Source organism: Tupaia chinensis, unplaced genomic scaffold, assembly GCF_000334495.1.
Source record: "Tupaia chinensis unplaced genomic scaffold, TupChi_1.0 Scaffold000574_1, whole genome shotgun sequence".
NCBI classification, from domain to species: domain Eukaryota; kingdom Metazoa; phylum Chordata; class Mammalia; order Scandentia; family Tupaiidae; genus Tupaia; species Tupaia belangeri.
This window is the reverse complement of record NW_006160088.1, coordinates 59,339-80,602: the sequence shown is the minus strand read 5'-3', so window position 1 is coordinate 80,602 and position 21,264 is coordinate 59,339. Positions and strand designations below refer to the sequence as shown.

Genomic DNA, 21,264 nt, shown 5'->3' with positions numbered 1-21,264 from the left:
TTTTTTTTTTTTTTTGAGAGGTTTTTGCTATAGGGCACATGCACTTGCCAGAAAGACAGAGAGACAGAAAGCGAGAAATCACTCCCCAGGGGGGATGGCCACACCGCAATCCCTTCTCCTCCATTCTCCTCTTGGGATCTTGGGCACACATGCACACGCACCCGGTATAAGTTTAAGCCACTGGGTCCGGGACTCGAACCATGGTCAACTACATGGGAGTCCAGCAACCACCAGTTATGCTAGAGGCTGGTCCCAGGAAGTCTTTTCTTTTTCCTCCACAATTAAAGTGAAAAAAAAAAATTGCCAGATTACACTAAAATGGGGTGAAAGATGCCTTTAAGAATTTTTGTTTTCTTTCTTCCTTTTTTTTTGTATTTTTACATTTGTGTTCATGGGAGAGATAAAGAAACAGAAAGTGAGAAATCAACCCCCATGGAGAATGTCCACACTGCAATCCCTTCTCCTTCATTCTCCTCTCAGGATTTTGGGCACACACGTGCACCCGCCCAGTGTAAGTGTCAAACCTTTGGGTCTGGGACTCAAACTGCGGATGGCCATGGGAGTCCAACAACATAAGCATTATGCCATCTGTTGGTTCCATTGCCATACATATTATTATCAACAGATTTTATTTTTGTAGCAGAAAATAACTGCAGAACTTGTACCCTGAGTGAACAAGGGTGGAAAGCTATGTATCAATAGTTCTACATTGTCTCTAATGTAACTAGCCTGAATTTTAAAGGATGGTTAAGTAAAAGTAAGAGAATCAAATCCTATTTTCACTGGGAAAGTTCTAGGAAAACATGAGATGATTCTTCTGGTAATGTTAGGGTGCAGAAAGCTTTTCTAAAGAATTGGATTGAAGGAAACATAAGACGAAAGATTAATAAATATATCTACACAAAAAAGCTTAAAGTTCTGCACTACCAAAAATGCCCTTTTAAAATGTCAAAAGACAGGCCCAGTCCCAGTGGTATACATCGCTAAGACGCTGTGCTCCGCAGGCTGGGGTCACAAGGCCTGAGTTTGGCTCACAATCCAAAGGCAAGTGGGCACACTGGCACATGTCTGAATTCCCAGTGACTTGGAAGGCTGAGGGAAGAGGATCACAATGTAATGAGACCCTGTCTTTAAAAAAAAAAAAGTCATAAAACATATTAGAGCGAGAGAAATAGTTCCATCTGTGGTTGTCAAAGGGCTGCCACATAAACATTACCCCTGTAACCCAACAGAAAAGTGGCAAAGGATTCATAGGAAGGTTATAGAGAAAACACAGATAGCTTATAAACACAGCTTGAAAAGATGTTCAAGCTCACCCGTAGTGAAAGAAATTCAAGTCAAAGCAGTGAGAATTCATTCTTTTTCTAACAGGTTGGCAAAGTTCCAAACGTTTGCTATCCACGGCACTGTAAAAGTCACAGGGAACTAGGTCCTCTCAAGTAAGGTTGGCAGAAAAGTAAATTGGTAAAGGGTAAATTGGTACAGCCACAGTGCATCTCTATCAAAACATGAGATGCATATATTCTTTAATTCAGCACATCTAGCAATTTATCCTACACTTATACTCTTACTGGAAACAAAGATCTGTGTGTATAAAGATGGCATCTTGTAATGACAGAAGGCTGAAAACAATCCAAATGTTCTTCATTAGAAGGCTATGTCAGGGCCAGCAGATGGCGTAACAGTCACATTACTGGACTTCCACATAGTATACATAGTTTGAGTCCCGGACTCAGTGGCTTCAAACTCACATCAGGCGCATGTGTGTGCATGCTCAAGGTACCAGGAGAAGAATGAAGGAGAAGGGATTGTGGCATGGCCATTCCCTGGAGGGGGGTGATTTCTCTCTCTCTCTCTCTCTCTCTCTCTCTCTCTCTTTCTCCACTCTAAGATAAAAACCTCTTAAAAAAAAAAAAAAAGAATACTATGCCAATAAATTATTTCACATACAGTGGAACACTTTGTAGTTATTAAAATAATGTGTCTCTGCAGCTGATCTCTGAGATAGGATTATTAAGTGAACAACATAAATATATATAGTATGTGGCATGACTGGGCATACTCCTTTTCTTAAGTAACATACAACTTGAAATACACATAGGAAATTTCTGGAAAACCAAAAGGGAAATTGCCAACAATGATTGCCTCAGAGCAGGACCAGCCACAACCACATCATTTGCAGGGCCCAGTGTAAAATGAAAATGCTAGGTTCCTTCTTCAAAACGTATTAAGAATTTCAAGATAACGAAAGCTGCACATTCCACCAAGGACAAACCCTCCTGCACTTGGGCCTGTGTACATCCTCAGCTCACAAGCCCATGGAGGCAGCCCAGGGCAGCAAGAGTGACAGGAATCTGAAATGAGAGGGAAGTGTTTTCACTGGAAAACTATTTTAATTTTTTAGTGCATGCACATATTAGTTAAGTTTTTTTCTTCCATGAGAGAGCAAGAGAGAGACACCCTTAACAAAGTTAACATACCGCAATCCACCCCCCAACACACCAGTCTGTCAGCCCAGATCATGGCACGTTATAGGAAGGCCCCGGAACAGAAACCCTGTACTGTCCGTTTTTTGAGAGAGCGAGAGAGAAATTTTTGCTGTAGGGTGTGCGTGTGCTCACCAGAGAGACAGAGAAATAGAAAATGAGAAATAACCGCCCTCGGGGTGGGGTGGGGGGGAATAGCCACACTGCAATCCCTTTTCCTCCATTTTCTTGTCGGGACTTTGGGCACACACACACACACACATGCACCCAGCATTGAGTCTTAAGCCACTGGGTTCAGGACTCAAACCACAGCCGATTATGTGGAAGTCTTTCTACATGACCTTTACACCACCTGCTGGTCCCTCCTGGACTATTCTGATGTGAGTCCAGTCGTATTACCACTTCACCACCATCTGGGCCCTAATTTATTTTAAAGATTTTTTTAAAAGATTTTATAAAAATAGAATAAAATTCTCTACCATCTCCTCCAGCAAAAAGCCCCATTATCCCTTTCCTTGTCCAACAAGAGCCACAATTCTTAGAAGTGTGGGGAGGGGACAATGAAGGGAAGAGTAGAAGGTAAGGGGGGACCTCTTTAAAAGAAGAAACCTCATCTATACTACGGGAAACCCCAGGCTAAATCCATAGGAAAACTGAATTAGACCATGTATTTTCCTAAATAGTGCCTACCACATTAAGGTCATCTGGAAACACTCCTACACTACAGGACTTTTAGCTAACCCTCTGAAGAATGCTAACACAGCCAAAAAATTTGCCCAGCCTAGGGCCTGCAGAAAGCATAGTAGTTAAGGCGCTGGACTCCCACATGACTGACCGTGGTTGAGTTCTGGACATGGCAGCTCGGAAATCACTCTAGGTACATGTGCACGCATGCCCAAAATCCCAAGAGAAGAATAGAGGAGAAGGGATTACGGTGTGGCTATGCCCACTGTGGGGGACGGGGGCGGGGGGGAGTGTTCTCATTTTCCCTCTCACTATCTCTCTCTAGCAAGCACACCCACCCTATGGCAAAAACCTTTAAAAAAAAATTGTCAAAAAAAGCATTGCGCGGGACCAGCAGTTAGCATAATGGCTATGTCGCTGGACTCCCACGTAGTCGACCACGGTTCAAGTCCCGGACCCAGTGGCTTAAACTCAGTCCGGGCGCGTGTGCATGCATGCCCAAGATCCCAAGAGGAGAATGGAGGAGAAGGGATTGAGGTGTGGCCATCCCCCCTGGGGAGTGATTTCTCACTTTCTGTCTTTCTGTCTCTGTCTGTCTGGCTATCGCACGTGCCCTATAGCAAAAACCTCTCCAAAAAAAGGAAGGAAAAATAAAAGAAGCATTGTGCTGTTGGTGATTCCAGAAGAAACGAGTGTGGCGTGAACATGGGGAAACAAAAGAAAACAAGAAAGTATGCAACCATGAAGCAAATGCTTAGTCTCAGAGATCAGAGGCTTAAAGAAAAGGATAGATTAAAACCTAAAAAGAAAGAAAAGAAAGATCCTAGCATGCTGAAGGAAAGAGACGTCCCCCAACACTCATTCTGCTTCTTCTTTCAACGTAATACACAGCTGGGTCCACCTTACCACATCCTGGTTGACACCAACTTTATCAACTTTTCCATTAAAGCCAAACTGGACTTGGTGCAGGCAGTGATGGACTGTCTATACCAAGTGTATCCCTTGTTAACTGACTGTGCGATGGCTGACACTGAAAAATTGAGGCAAAAGTATCGAGTGGCTCTAAGGATCACTAAGGATCCCAGATTTGAACGATTACCATGCACACATAAAGGAACCTATGCAAACGATTGCTTAGTACAGAGTAACTCAGCACAAGTGTTACATCGTGGCCACAGTTGACTGAAACCTTAAACAAAGAATCCGGAAGATCCCAGGAGTTCCTATCACTTACATTTCTTTTTTTTTTTTTTTCTTTTTTTTTTTGAGAGGTTTTTGCTATAGGGTGCATGCGCTCTCCAGAAAGCAAGAAATCACCCCCCAAGGGGGATGGCCATGCCACAGTCCCTTCTCCTCCATTCTCCTCTCGGGATCTTGGGCATGCACGCACACACACCCGGCGTGAGTTTAAGCCACCAGGTCTAGGACTTGAACCATGGTCAACTACATGGAAGTCCAGCAACATAGCCATTATGCTAACTGCTGGTCCCCTATCATGTACATTTCTAACCATAGATATAACATTGAGCAGATGCCAGATGATTATGAAGCCTCGCGGTTCTAATTTTTAAAGGACAAAGTTCCTCTGCCTTTCTTTGCCCAAATATTTCTGTTGCCAGTTCATTAAACACGCTGTCTATTATGCATTATTATTCTGTTCACCTATTTGCTCTATAATGAGCTGAGTATGGTCAAGTACACTTAGTTTTCAATGCTGTTTTGAAAAGATGTTTGCTTCATTTAAAAACTTATTGCATCTTTTTATAAATCAGATGTTTAGATAATTGCTTATTTAAAAAAAAAATTGTCCAGCCCTGTACGAGGTTGAATAGTGTGCCCCACAAATGCATGTCTACCAGAACTTCAGAAAGTGACCTTATTTGGAAATAGGGTATTTTCAGAAGTAATAAGTTATGATAAGGTCATCTTGGGTTAGGCTGAAGCCCAATTCCAATGCTCTCCTTTATAGAAACCCATGTGAAGACACAGAGACACACAGGGACTTGGAGGGAGAGACTGGAGTGATGCTCCAAGAAGCCAAGGAGTGCCAAGGACTGCTGGCAAACATTAGAAGCTAGAAGAGAAGCATGGAACAGAGTCTCTCTCAGAACCTCCAGAACCAACTTTGGTGGCACTTTCATCTCAAACTACCAGCCTCCAGAACCGTGAGAGAATAAATTCCTTTTTCCACCAAGTTTGCGGTACTTTCTTACAGCAGGCCTAGGAAACTAATACAAGTCTCAACAACTAAACAATCCATGCCTCCAATCAGAGGCCTGTAAGCTTTTCTGTGAAAGAGCAGATCATAAATAGTTTTGTCTTTGTAGGTCATGTGGTCTCTGTTGCAACTACTCAACTCCGACATGGTGCAAAATCAGCCACAGGCGAATGCTGAAAGAACTAGTGTGGATGTGTTCCAATAAAATGTCATTCACTCAGACAGACAGTGGCAGGATCTGGTCCCAGGATACAGTTGAATGACAGGTGCTTTAAATAACAAACATAATAAAGAAAACCCACCCTACAGACCAAGCAGTTCTGAGCAACAAAGAGGTGATTTAAGATGCCCACACCTGGTCGCTGCACTCAGAAGTAGCATATACAGCAATTCCCTCTACTTCACCGAACCCATGTACCTCCGCCTGAGAAATTCCTTACATGGCTAAGCCGACCCTGGGATCATTTCCAGCTCTCATATTCTCATATTCTTTGATTTTTTTTTTCTTTTTTAGGTTTTTGTCATTGGGCCCATGCACTCATCAGAGAGAGACAGAGACAGAGAGAGGAAAAGTGAGAAATCATCCCCAGGGGGTCACAATCCCTTCTCCATTCTCCTCTCAGGATTTTAAATACACATGTACACATGCCTGGCATGATTTTCAAGCCACCAGGTCTGGGACTCCAAATGCAATCAGTCACTTGGGAGTCCAGTGCCTTAATCACAATGTTACCTGCTGGTCCCAGTTCCTTGATATTTTAATTGCCTCCTTCCAACAATTTGAAGAAAGCATGATCTTTATGGTGAAATGAACTATTAAATATTCAAATAAAAATGGAAATAAATGGAAAATAAAATTGCTATTATAATCAAAATGTCCAGAATAATTTTAAGCTATTTAGATAGGGCCGACTCTGGGACACAGCAGTGATAAGCTGCTCAAGAGAAGCCAGACTCCTTTTGGCAACTGTAGTTCTAATCCCCAGCCCAGTCAGCCTGAGGCATACTGGGCACACGTATGTGTGCCAAGATCCAATGGGCTGAAGGATTAGAAGAGGGTGACTACAGCACAACCAAACCTTATTGAGGGTGCTCTCCTCTTTCTCTCTCTCTTTCTCTCTCTCTCATGTGTGTATGTGTGTGTATCTCTGCCTCTCTGTCTCTCATGTGTGTGCACATTCTCTATCATGAATAAAGAAAATAAAATGGAGGCCAGCTCCATGGCCTAGCAAAAGGGAGCCAACCACATGGTTCAAATCCTGGCTCATACAGCTGAAAAACATACCAGGCTCACAGGCATATATACATGCCCAAAATCCTAACAGAATGCAGAAATTGAGGAAAAGGAATTGCAGTGAGACCACGCCCCATTGGAAGTGCTTTCTCTCTCCCTCTCTCTCTCTTTTCCTCTCTCTAATAAATGTGTGCACCCTCTCACAAATTAAAAAAAGGAGAAAAAAATTAAAGAAAATAATTAGGCAATTTTACACAAATATATCTTGTATCTATAGTAAGGCTTTACCTTTGTACATTAGTCTACATTCGGGTGAAAAATTACCATATGTCTATGGAGGTGCATGTATGTACACACTGCAAAGCTGAATAGAATTCCTTTGTAACTAAATGCATATACTGTTTGAACACGTGATCTCAATTCAAAATAAAATAAGGAACCCAAAATAATCTGAAAATATTCTGAATCACCATGCTATTGTTTTCACCATTTTTTAAATCTTCGTTATTAATTATTCACAATGGGCCTACCATCCAGGTGTTGGATAGTAGAAATACGCCAAGACTGACAGTCACGAACAATTTTGAATACTGTCTCAAATCAGTCTAATCTAAACAATTCCTAATAAATACACATACAGATGGAGTTACTACAAAACCAAACACTCACCCCACAATATTGCTCTTCATTGAAGATCTGGGGAGGCAAAGGAATCCCATTTTGGGGTTTTTTCTCTCCAGGTACATTCTCTCTCATCCACCTCCTATTGTCTTCATCTCCAGCTATATCCAATTCCTTAAAGTCGATCTTATTAGCTTCCAAAAAGCCCACTACTTCTTGCTGTTTCTTCCTAATCTGGTCAAAAGTAAAGAAAGATAATTATTTGGCTGCTCTTGAAAAATATTATGCTCATGTTTACATAAGGCAAACCCATTCTCCAACTATATCATGTGATATAAATTATTTTTTAACTTATTTATTTCTTGAGAGGGAAAAAGAGCACTGTCAACAGGGTCTTGACACTACAATCCACATCCAGCTTCAACTAGTTCCAGATCATGGACACATGCCCAGTGCTCAGGGGTAGTTCTCTGGGCACAAACCCAGAACCTTCCTGTGTGGGTCAGCCTTGCAGAGCGTCACTTATCACCACTGTGCCACTATCTGGACCCCACAAATAGATGGGGGTTTTTAAATACTCAATCAAGGAAAACAATAAAAGCACACCTCTTCATTATAAAGAATCGACAGGGGCCAGCAGATGGCATTACTTCGCTGGACTCCCACATGGCCTACCATGGTTTGAGCCCCAGCCTGGTGGCTTCAAACTCACGCTGGGTTGTGTGTGTGTGCCCAAAATCCCTGGAGGAGAATAGAGGAGAAGGGATTGTGGCCAAGATCCCTGGAGGATGATGGAGGATAAGGGATTGTGGTGTGGCCATTCCCCCCAGAGGGTGATTTCTCACTTTCCCTCTCACTCTGTCTCTCTCCAATGAGAACACACACCCTAAAGCAAAAACCTCTTTAAAAAAAAAAAATCAACAGAGTGCCTATTTAAATTCTAAAATTTGGGGGGCCAGCAAGTGGTGTGGGATTTAAGGCACTGGATTCCTACATGGCCAATCATGGTTCAAGTTCCAGATCTGGCAGTTTGCTCTCCCGCTTTCTCTCTCTCTCTCTATCTCTCTCTCTGATGAGCACACATACCCTATAGAAAATTTAAAAAATAATAATAAATAAAATTAAATAATTCTTTAAAAAATAAATTCTGGAATTTTAATACCATCTATTTTTGAATCATTACATAATTAACCTACAGAATACACCATGCTCTCATATCTTTTATTTTTAGTCTTCAAAAATACTTTCAGTTCTTTACTAAGTATTAATGGCCAAAAAGTAAACAAGAATTAGTAAAGAAGAAATAAGATCAGCTAAAGTCTTGGAACAAATCATCATCAAAAACAAATTCTATATAAATCTAATTTGCATAAATAATGTATACACAAAATGTATATATAATTTGATTTGAATGGTGCTTTGCTTATATATAGTATATAGAATATAAGTTAATAGGGGACCAGCAGTTAGCGAAATGGCTATGTCACTGGACTCCCACGTAGTCGACCACGGTTCTTGTCCTGGACCCGGTGGCTTAAAACTCACTCCGGGTGCATGCGTGTGCGTGCGTGCCCAAGATCCTGAGAGGAGAATGGAGAAGGGATTGTGGCGTGGCCATCCCCCCTGGGGTGATTTCTCACTTTCTGTCCCTCTGTCTCTCTCTGTCTGTCTGGCGAGCGCACACGCCCTATAGCAAAAACCTCTCTTAAAAAAGAAAAAAAAAAGAATATAATTTTCAATGGTTTCTAATTTTTTTTAATTAACATAAATGTTACAAATTTTTATGTATATTACACATACACATATATAAATGATAATCAGACATTTAAATTTTAAATTAACATTTATACCCTCAACATATATTGGAAATAATGGCATGAGATCCATAAATTAAAGGCTGCTCTTAGTCACAACACAACACTTACAGTAAGACTCAGCCAGAACAAACATTCAGTTTGGGACAAACATGGAATTTTTAAAAAAAGTATAAGAAAGGCATGACTGATGGCAAATCCCAAGTGTCACACCCTAAGAACCAGAGGAGGAGGGTGTGTGTCCCTGCCAAGGTGCCCACCTGCCAGGCAGGTGTGAGCCAGACCTTCTGCTGCTCTGCACTGACACTATGCTCCCAATTCCACAGCTTCACAGCTACATTTCCATTTTTCAAAACCTCATCAGAATTAATGATGAGCTGTTGGACTAAACTATTGTTTTAATTCATCACTTTCTCTAGTCATCTTTTCCAACATATCCAACATTGTTCATGACATTTTATAAACTATTTATTCCCTAAGATATTTTCAGAAATTACTTTGCTGTTTCAAAGATTAGAGATGTCGGGTCCAGCAGGTGGTGTGGTGAAGGCGCTGGATTTCCACAAGGCCAACCGTGGTTCAAAAGTCCCAGATCAGGTGACTTGTGTTCTCACTTTCCCTTTCTCTCTGTCTCTGTCTCTATCTGGTCAAATTTTAAAATAACAACAGCAATAATAATAAAATAAATTAAATAAATAAATCTTTGGAAAAAGTGAGTAGAGGTGTCTTCATTTTAGGCAAGTTTACCTCTAATTAAATATTCAGAAGGCACTCTCCTTTATGCTGTCCAAACCCCTTCTTCAAAACCCTTCTCAAATGCATGCTTGGGAGCCAGAGCTGGCCTGGGGAGTGGTGGACCTGCATCCATGCCAGTTCAACTCTGTTCCCAACTCCATGGCTCACAACCCAGGACTTGAGGTAGGACAAGAAAGGAATATATTGTATCCCATGATTTCTGAATAGATGGAATACATTTCCAAAAGTCTTGACCTACATCTCGTCTATTAGAAAGCAAAGAGAGATGGAGACAATGAAAGGAGATCATACTTGCTGTTAATCCTCATGAGACATGAGATTGCATTCAGGTGAGTTCAGTACTGTCTGATGCATGTCACTGAGTTAAGTGTTGTTTCTCAGTACACAACCCCATAAGAAGAAGAAAGAAGTAAAATCTATTTGCTCCCTGCACTCCCTAAACACCAGTAGGCTGAATCCTTGAGCTCTGCCTGGGCTATGGGTCTGAGGGTTGAGTCCAGAGGGGGAAAGAGGAATGTAGAGGACCACGTGAGAGCATCTGACTACACCCACAGCCCTGACTCTAGGGTGGGGTTCCTGGGCTCGAAAGCCCCCCTCCCTTTTTATGGTCTCTCACCCAGTAGCCACACTGAGTCTTTGCAAAGTACAACTCTTCTCCACGCGGCCTCTTGAGCTGACCAGGGATAACATCAGTTCTCAGAGAATTGTTCCCCACAGTCTCCCCATACCCTTTCTTTATCCCCCACCCCCAGAGTGCCATGGGCAATGCTGGCCCCACAGGCCACACCATCTCTCTTAGGTAGTGGCTTTGCATGATCTGTGGATGTTTTGGGTCTATGTCATTTTTGGAGCCTTTGGGACTTCAGTAAAGATTTGGAGAGCTCTGTTTTCCTATCCTGTTACAATTACTTGTGTGTTCTATGTCCTGAAGTCACCCAGCACAATGAGATACTCTAATGTGTGGGAATGATCTGACAGCAACACCTCTTGGTGCCATTTGCTTGGCATATCCTGCTTATTGTCCCGTACAGTTAGGAGCATTTCCAACTAAGGCCACGGTACTGTAGTAAAAAGAGCTCTTGATTTGAGTCACAGAGAAGCTAGGTTGGAAGACTGCTGTCTGAAAGGACTCTGATCTTCAATTTCCTCATTTGCAAAACAGATATAGCATGCCTTTCTCATATGATTTTGCTGAGAATTAAATCAGATGATGCTTGTACTGTAAGCTGGGGATTTGCACTGTCAGGTACCCAGCACACCATTTCTCATTTCAGTGTCACATCAGCCATGCCAGGTAAGTCTTCTGGTTACTATTTTAAAATAACATAGTAGACTGACCATCACACACTCGCACAAGCATGGATGCTGCCCCAGGGCTTTTCCTGACAAAACCTTTTGGGTGAAATTCCCTAACCACAAAAAATCATCACCATGACACTGTGGGGACAATTGGTTCTCACTCTTTAAGATAAGACAGAAATTCTTTCATTGGCTGTGGTCAATGCTCTACAATACTTAATTGACATGGGAAGATCCTGGGTTAACGACCTGTGGTATCCCTGTACCTACTGCCCGTAATCCTGACTGGCCAAGGATGAGAAAGGCCCTACTGGGGGTTTGTCTTTCTCTTTCTCTTTCTCTTTCTCTTTCTCTTTCTCTCTTTCTCTTGCACATGCAGCCACAAAAGAAATAAGTGGATATATACATATAATGTTTTAATTTGCTGTAGGGTGTATGTACTCAGTAGAGACAGGAAGGGGAGGCGAGTGAGAAAATAACCACCCCAGGGGGATGACCACACTGAAATCCCTCCTCCTTCATTCACCTCTTGGGATTTTGGACACACATGCACACATGCCCAGTAGGTTTTTCAAGCAGCCAGGTCTAAGACTTGAACTGTGCAGTCAGTCATGTGATATCTACCATCTTAACTCTCATGCCACTGACTGGCCCTGGATACATTTTTTCTTAAATTAAATAAAATAATAAAGCTAAGGCTCTAACAAATTGATGAATTTTCCAAGCTTTACACCCAGATAAATCTGAGATTCATGTTTTTCCCACAATATTTTCACTGTCATTCAAGATGGGGAAAGGATTGAGAAATCCAGCAGTCAGCATTAGAGTCTGCCCATAAAGAAAGCAGGTCCAGGAGCTGTGTACTTGGAGACAGTGGGGACCATCCTCTCTCTGTCCCCCCCTTTAATCCCGCCACCCTACCGGGAGAGAGGGAGGTCATACAAGAAGACATGCAGCTTCTCCTGCTCCCCAAGGCCTCTGAACCCAAACACTTCTGGAACCTGGTAAAACATGTCACAGTTTTGTAAAGTCAGCTGCTAAAATAGAGAATAATATAGCACTGCATGTATTCAATTGTGTATTTAAAAAATTGCAAATTGTTTCTCCTCTCTCATTTATTTTATTCATCAAACAGAAAAAAAAGTCAGAGTATCCTCCTTGACTAGGTGTCAGATAAGAACCCATTTTGAAAATGTGTAGGCTAAAGTGGTAAGTAGTAAATGTCTTGCAGACTGACCATCACACACTCCCATGAGCACGGATGCTGCCCCAGGGCTTTTCCTGACAAAATCTTTTGGGTGAAATTCTCTATCCACAAAAAGTCATCGCCATGACACCATGGGGACAATTGGTTCTCACTCTTTAGGATAAGACGGAAATTCTTCCATTTATGTGGTTTTGGACAATTCTTCTGGCACATAGTAATCATAGACCCAGACCCTACTCAATAATATTAATTAACAAAGACAATAACTAATAACTGTAATAACTGTGTGTTATAATTACTAATTAACATTAACTAATAATTACAACATTTATAGTAGCAACTAATATTACCTAACAGTAGCTGGTAGTTATAACATTAACTAATAATTATAATGTTTTTTGAGCACTGATTAAGCACCTGACATCAAGCCAGGCACCCAGGCGTGCTATTTCATAAGTCCTCATGACAACACTATGAGGTGGGTACTATTCTTATCCTCATTTTACAGACAAGGAAATTGAGGCTTAGCTGAAGTGAAATACCTTTCCCAAGGTCACACTGTTACAGGCAGTGCTGAAACATGTGCTTAGGGAACCAAAATTGACTTGACTTTTCCAGGACCCTGGAATGAATGGCATTTTTCCAGGCCCTTCAAGGTTAACTAAATTACACTCCCAATGTGCATTCTTATATTCAAGAATGTAAAACATCAAATAGCCCTAAGGGATCTAAAAACATATTCATTGTCATCTGAAGAATACATAGACCAAGTCTAGACAATACACAGAGGATTGGCAGGTAAGTGGTAAAAGTTTTCAGCAATGAACTTCAACAACGTATTTAAAGCCGTTTTCCTAGAAAGTTTATTAATTTATCCAAATGATCCAAAAGCATACTCATGATAGAGCAATTAAATGTATGTTCAATCATTAAGACTCACAAAAGATTTTACAGTTTACATTTGGGATTTTTTAATCTTTTTTTCTTTTTTGATTTTGCTATAGGGCATGTGCGCTTGAAGTTGGAAGAAGATAAGAAAGCATTCCCTGGGGTGGGAGATGACCACACCACAACCCCTTCTCCTCTCAGGATTTTGGGCATGCACACACATACCCACATGTTTTTCAAGATGCTCCAATCATGTTGTTGGCCGTATGGGATCCAGCTGCCTTAACCATCACGCCACCAGTTGGTCGTACATTTGGGATTTTAATCATCACTTTCTGTTAGCCTGTTCTAGAAATCACTAAAGCAGTCGCTGATCATTTGTGCTCAGACCAGACCAGCAAGCTGTTTTCTCTTGCTTTCTTCTCACCCTCTCTGGAAACTCGTGAACTTTGAGGGCTAGGAGTGATAGCACTCGATAGCTGTTGGGGCCACCACCCCAGCCAGCGAATGCTTAGGGTATCATCACTGGCAGAGCAATTGCTGAAACCCAAGCGGCAACCTAAGATCCTCCAGGAACTAAATATAAAAGGAAACAGCCCACTCACAGCTCTTGGGGTTTATAAAACTGTTTTCTCTCCACAGTCTTCTAAACTTCTGCTAAAATGCCAGCCGCAGTATCAGTCACCAACACACACTGCAAGTTCAAGCCTAAAGTCAAAGCCTGAACATTTCTGAAGAGAAGTGAGTCCTTCATTACCACTATTTCTTTAGGCAGGTCTGCACTACACAGAACTGAAGCAGTGGATGGACTCAAGGCAATCAGACAAAGCAATGTGACAAGGTCCCTTTCAGTTCCTATTTTGGGGTGGAATGATCCCCTGGAGGCTTTTAAAATTACAGTCTTAGCGATGTTTGCTCATGTCACTGTGACATCATTTTCCTCAAATAATGATATTACACATGCTAACTTTACACTCGGCGTGGTTACACGGTTCCATCACAGGTACCAGTAATTACACCCTGGAGTCAGTTTAGCAATCCTGTTCATCTTACACTCCAGTCTTATAAAGGGTGCCATTTATTTGCAACTTTTAATGCTAAGCCTAGCAGAATGAAAGGCAGGAACACTATCCCACCCCAGCAAAAGCACATAATTCTACAATACATGCAACACAGCAGGACACAACTCCCGCGTTAAAAACACCAGCATCAAACACACTTTCTTCTTCGAATTCCATTTCACATCCAGCTTTCCAGATTACACATTTTTTGCACTTTTTCAACACCGCAAAAACGAACGCAGAAAGCAAAGGGCACACACGCTTACTGCAGGGAGCAGTTGACTTACACACGAAATAGAAATCTGGAACCAACGCTTGGCCACGCTGGCTCCTACTTCCAACCGTGAGTTATGCAGAAAATGTATAGAAGAAAGCCCACAGAGTCCACCAGACACCTACCGCTATGGACCCAGAAGATGTGGCAACAAACACTTTGATAACCATTTCGATAGTCGGAAAGAAGACTCCCCCCAGCACACCCCTGTAAGGGAACGCGTCGCTAGACAAATCCTGACAGTGACAGACGAGTTCGTGCCAGGTCGGAGCTGGCAACAACCCAGGGCCCCACTGAGCTCCCGCCTCCTGCTCGCACTTAAGAGGCTCTGCCGCCCAGAGGAGCCCCGGAGGTATCTTGGGCTTCCCCCTCCATTGGCCCAGTAATATTTTGGGATCTGTCACGAAAATATTTGATTGGTTGATAAAAGCAGCCACTGGACCCTTTCCCTTATCACTTTGAATGCCCGACAACAGCCCCTAAATGGCCAGGCTTTGCAGCACACCAATCAGAGACGCGCGCAGAGATGCCTTGGGGCAAAGAGAGGTGGAGCCTGTGGAAACACTGGAGCGGACTAGAAAAGAAGCGAGGGAGGAGCTTTGGGGAGCTGGAAAACCCCAGAACACACCGCCTCCATCGGAGCGGAGCAGACTTTTGGCAAACAAACTAGAAGTGTCAGAGTAGCCACACAGGCCTTAAAATACAGAGCAGATTCCTTTTTGTTGTAAATTTTCTGGCAGCTTTTTTTTAAAGCAGAAACTATCATACAATAGATTTGCTTTTTAAGTGGCCTGTTTCCAGTTTCTCCCTTTACCACCTGTTTCTTCCAAAGAACAGAAACTGACCAGCCATGTGGGCCGCGTAAGGTTTCACTTACATCCCAGAAGAGACAGGGAAATCGGGCTGGCTTGTCAGCACTGATGAATGGAACAAGCAAATCGTTTAAACTATTTTAAACACATGGGGGAGGGGGGCTTATCTGTTCACAACAGGCTTTATCCCATCTTTTATCTAAAGGAATTTGAATTGTGTTAAAAATCAGAAAAATATAAATCGATTATAGTAAAGAAACCCAAATGCTAAGTGCCCAAACTCTTCTGATAAATTTTCAAAGCAAGATCAAGGACATTAGGGCCAAAGGCCTCATCTTTGAAGAAGCCCTCGGGGAATATTTAGTCCTCTTAGACAGCTGAGTCTTTCTCTCTTTTTTCTCTCTGTCTCTCTCTTTTTAAAGCCCCCTGTGGGCCAGGACCTCCTGGCTTGGAAAACACAACAGGCGCATGCGCAGGCATCCAAAATCCCAAGCGAAAAATGGAGAAAGGGTTGCTGCATGGTCATCTCCCCTGGGGTTTGTTTTCTTACTTTCCCTCTCTCTAGCCCTCTATCTCTCTCCAGAAAGCATATGTGCTCTGTAGCCAAAAAAAATAAAAATAAAAATAAATAACCCTGATATTCAACACGGAGAAGGTGGTAGTAGTATCCTGGAGCAGGGAGCAAACTTTCAGACTATGCACTCATCTCATTCACCAGCGTCCCGGAGACCCTTGACACCTGTTGGCTGTTCCTCAGATAAGTGCCCTGATGAAAACAAACAGCCTGGTCCCCGGAATACAGCTCAAATTTGTTTACATCACAATGAATGATTAAGATGACTCTACAGAAATTTAACTTTGGGCTTCTATTTGCAAAATTAACTACTTCAAAAACTAGGTTCTGGGGCCTGCAGGTGGCATGGTGGTTAGGGCACTGGACTCCCACATAGCCAACTATGGTTCAAGTCCTCGACCTGGAGGCTTGCTTTCTGCCTCTCTCTCTCTCTCTCTCGCTCACTCGCTCTCTCTCTTTCTCTCTGGTCAAATTAAATAATAATAATAAATAAAATAAATAATTATTTTAAAAATTTTCAAACTAGGGACCAGCAGGTGGCATGGTGATTAAGGCGCTGGATTCTCCCAACATGGCTGACCATGTCTCTCTCTCTCTCTCTCTCTCTCAGTCTCTCTCTGGTAAAATTAAAATAAGTGAATGAATAAATAAAATAAAATAAATCTTTTTTAAAAATTTTCAAACCAGGTCCTTGGCAGAAATGATTAATGGGTCTCCCTATTATAAATCAGAATTATAAGCTTTATTTTAAAGTCAACCAAAGATTATAAATCATTCTTACTTCTACTTATTTCCATATTTTCAAAATTCCTACAGTGAGCATGTAATATCTGTATACCAAAAACTTTGTATATTTTCATGCATTAAAGTCTGCCACACAAGCATGTAATTTTCTTCAAACAGTATTTAAGAAAATAATAAGCTAGGCATATGTCCTAATGACTTTGTAACATAAACTGTAGCTAGATTCTCATGTGCTATAGGACAGTGGTCCCCAACCTTCCTAACACCAGGGACCAGGCTCGTGGAAGATAATCCCTCCTCAGATGGGGACAGGGTGGAGAAAGGATGAGGATTGGGGTGTTCAGATGACTCAAACAAACCATGTCCACCATGCACCCCATTCCACCACTACCATGGTTCCAGTCACACAACAGTAGGGCTTGCACTACAGTGAGAATCCAATACCACCACTTATCTAACAGGAGGCGGAGCCCAGATAGCAATTCAAACAACAGGGAGTAGCTGCAAACACATATGAAACCTGACTCAATGGCTGTCCAACCCCTGCTGCAGGCTCAGTGGACCGGCACCAGTCCACGACCCAGCCCCCAGCAGGCCACCAAAAGGCACCAGTTCGTGGCATAGGGGTTGGGGATGCCTGCTCTAGAGAATATACACCCCCTGATCATATAGGGTAAAAACTGCCTTCAGTAATGACACCCACTCCATTTGCAAGCCAGATCTGTTCTAGGAGCTTTGCAAAAGCCACACTCTTAATCTGTACAACTATGAAATCGAGTCCCATAGAGGCCAGTAGGTGGTGAGGTGGTGTGGTGGTTAAGGTGCTAGAATCCCAGATGGCCGACCACAGTTTAAGACCTGGATGTGGTGGCTTAATTTCTTACTTTCCCTCTGTCTCCCTCTGGTGAGCACATATGTTCTAGCAAAAATTTTTTTAAATAACAATAATTCTAAAAAAAAGGAAAAAATCGAATTGTTATTATTCCTCTTCACAGTGAGGCCTGAGGACTGAAACTGACCACTTTCTTTTGTTCTTTTTTTTTTTTTTTACTTTTAATAGGCTTTATTTTTTTAGAACAGTTTTGGATGAAGAATTATTGAAAAATTGAGCACAACACACAGTACAGAAAGTTCATGTACACTACCCCCACCCAGCACACAGTTCCCCCTATTATAATATGAACTATGTACTCTACCAGTATGGTATGTTTGTTACAGTTAATGGACCAATATTGATTTTTTTATTAATTTATTTATTTTATATACTTTCAACTAAACATCACAACATACCAACTGTAATTTTCCAGCCATAATACACTGTAAAGTGGCTTAATCATACATGTTATCAACAAGTAATTTTCCATTTCTTGTTTCATAGATATACACACACACACACACACATATATACATACAAGAAAAAAAAATATATATATATATATCCCACCCTTAATTCTCACCCTCTGCCATTTCCCATACTCCTCCCACCCTGTATCTGGTATTTGCAGTTGCTGTCCATTCCTTTATTCTTTCCCAAATTGTATTGAATCACAAAATATCTTAATTAATCTAAATACTTTCAATAGTAAGTTCAGCTGATATATACATATCTGTGAACAAAAGTTGACTAGGCATGAAACTATGTGGGTAGAATGAATATACTATAAAATAGACATAGCTGAAGCTATATAGCTTACTGTGGTTACTAAATAGTTATTTTTAAAATACATTTTAAATACATTGTTTAATTTCAAGAAAGGCAGTTTTCGGGAACCAGCAGTTAGTGTAATGGCTATGTCACTGGATTCCCACGTAGTCGACCACGGTTCGCGTACCAGACCCGGTGGCTTAAAACTCACGCAAGGCGGGTGTGCATGCATGCCCAAGATCCCGAGAAGAGAATGGAGGAGAAGGGACTGCAGCGTGACCATCCCCCCTGGGGGGTGATTTCTCGTTTTCTGCCTCTCTGTCTCTCTCTGTCTGTCAGGCGAGCACATGCGCCCTATAGCGAAAACCTCTCCAAAAAAAAGAAAAGGCAGTTTTAGCTTTAATAAATCAAAATAAAAAAAAATGTTAAGAGAGGGACCAGCAGTTGGTGTAATGGCTATGTCGCTGGACTCCCACGTAGTTTATCAGTTTGAATCTTGGACCCGGTGGCTTAAACTCATGCCTGGCGCAGGTGCCTGTGTGTGTGCCCAAGATCCTGAGAGAAAAATGGAAGAGAAGAGATTGCAGCATGGCCATCCTCCCTGGGAGGTGGTTTCTCACTTTCTGTCTATCTCTCTCTTTTTCTGGTGAGCACACACACACCCGATAGCAAAAACCTCTCAAAAAAAAAAAAAATGTTAAGAGAACTTTGCTTAATACTTAAAGCCAGGAAAGAGGTTAGGATTCTGTTCGAATAGTAGGTACATGGACTTGTCCACAACTCGAGAGAAGACAAAACTCCCTAACAGTGGGAAACAAAATATAGAAGGTCAGTAATGTTATAGTCTAAAGTCATAAAATTCTATTTCACTAGTTCAAACTCATGTACTTTATATTCTATTGTGGTCCAATCTTTCCATTTAAATTCTGGAAGATAATGTTCAACTCTGGACTTGTTCTTACCATTAAGCTGGCCATTTTCTTAGCTGTTTTAGAACTCTTATTTCTGTATATCTGACTTTAGTTTTCCTGGGATAGCACTCCCCTTCAGAACTTGGAGATCTGGTCTGGTGTTGGTAAATTCTTTCAGGTTTTGTTTATCTGAGAATGTTCTTGTATTCTCTTCCCATGTAAAGGATAATCTTGCCAGATATAGTATTCTTGGTTGAAATTGTTTTTTCACTCAATCATTTGAATATATTTTCCCATTCCTTCCTTATTCGCATTGCTTACGATGAGAGGTCTGTTGTTAGCCTGATGGGATAGTCTTCATAAGTAAGTTGACATTTCTCTCTTGCCAGTCTGAGCATCTTGTCTTTGTCTGTGGTTTTGGTCATTCTGGCTATAATGTGTCTTGGAGAAGATCTTCTTGGGTTGATCCTATTTGGGGTTCTTTGTATTTCTGGAGTCTGGATCTTTGAATGCCTCTCTAGATTTGGGAAGTTTTCTTCCAGGATTTCATGAAATAGATTGTCAATGTCCTTATTAGTCTCTTCACCTTTTGGGATACCGATTATCCGTATGTTTGAATATTTAATGGTATCTAGTATTTCTCATATATTATTCTCATTTTTACGGACTGTTTTCTCAGTCTTCATGGTAGATTTTACTAGTCCAGCAATCTTGTCTTCAGCATCTGAGATTCGATTTTCTGTATGATCTAGTCTACTTTTAATACTTTCAATGGAGGTTTAACTTCCTGTATTATAGCTTTCATCTCTAAGCAAACAAAAAAAATTATTTATTTGATTATTTTTTTAATGTTGTGTATTTCCTCTTTCAGCTCTCACAAGAACTTCCTTACCTCCTGGAAGTCATCGGCTTTTTTCTTCTGGTGTTCATTGTCTCTCTTCTCTTCCATCTCTGTTAGTTTTGTCACTATGAATACTCTAAGTTCTTTATCAGACATTTCCATGAGTTCCATTGTACTATCTGTGAATGAGGAGGGGTTATTCTTTTCCCTTAGGGGTGAGGCATTTTCTTGGTTTCACATATTTCTTGTGCCCTTGTGGTGATTCCTAGTCATCTAATGGGTTATTTGTTTCTTCCTAATTTCTAGATAAATCTGAGCAGAGGGGCACGGGAGGATGTGGTCTGCAAATTCTTTGGCATTGCATTTTTCCCCTTTTGTGTTGCAGATTCAGTGGGAGTTGAGGAATATGAGGACCCAAATAATATTCAGATTTTGGCAACTTTTCACTTAGACTCGTCTATTCAGTGGGTGGGGGCTGAGCAGCAAAGTGATGAGGTAAAAGAAAAAGAAAACAGAAAGAGAGAAAGAAAAAAAGAGAAAAACAGAAAAAGCAAGCAAGCAAACAAAAATTATTTACTTGTTAATTTTAAAAAATAAAAAGTGAAAACCGCATGGCGTACAAATATGCTGCACAAAATCACTACATCTCAGCTCTCATGGCAGACTCAGTCTTTTGGCCTGTGCTTTCTGTCTGCCTTGATGGGAGGGGAAAAGAGAAAGGGGTTATTATTAAGATAAATGAAGATTTCAGGGAACCAGCAGTTAGCGTAATGGCTATGTCGCTGGACTTTCACGTAGTCGACTGCGGTTCGTGTCCCGGACCCGGTGGCTTAAAACTCATGCCGGGCGCGTGTGCGTGCGTACCCAAGATCCCGAGAGGAGAATGGAGGAGAAGGGATTGCGGCGTGACCATCCCCCCGGGGGGTGATTTCTCACTTTCTGTCTCTATGTCTCTCTCTGTCTGTCTGGCGAGCGCACGCGCCCTACAGTGAAAATCTCTCCAAAAAAAAAAAAAAAAAGATAAATGAAGATTTCAGAGCCAAGAAAAACTTTACCTTAAAACATTTTTTAAAAAGAAAAATTACAAAAATGAAAATACAGAGACAGAGAGAGACATAGAGAAGGATACAGGGGCTCTACCAGGGTAAATTCTCAGCAGAACATCTTCCATGCATTATCTCTGAAATCACTAGAT

General features: G+C 41.5%; 1 protein-coding gene and 1 pseudogene across 2 annotated transcripts in view; one reads left to right on the top strand and one right to left on the bottom strand.

Annotated features, from left to right (window-relative positions):
* Positions 1-14,869, bottom strand: part of SH3BGR (SH3 domain binding glutamate rich protein) — a 79,582-nt gene extending 64,713 nt beyond the window's left edge. Inside the window, exons 1-2 of one of the 2 annotated variants that reach the window (XM_006158160.3) lie at positions 14,668-14,869; positions 7,292-7,477 (exon numbers count right to left, since the gene is read on the bottom strand). In XM_006158160.3, the coding sequence (XP_006158222.1) occupies positions 7,292-7,477; positions 14,668-14,712 (231 nt within the window). In that variant the 5' untranslated portion in view covers positions 14,713-14,869. The remainder of the gene's footprint in view (positions 1-7,291; positions 7,478-14,667) is intronic. The other variant, XM_027775582.1, reaches the window with a different exon arrangement.
* On the top strand, positions 3,876-4,734 carry LOC106735922 (rRNA-processing protein FCF1 homolog; annotated as a pseudogene).
* Positions 14,870-21,264: the final 6,395 nt, after the last annotated feature.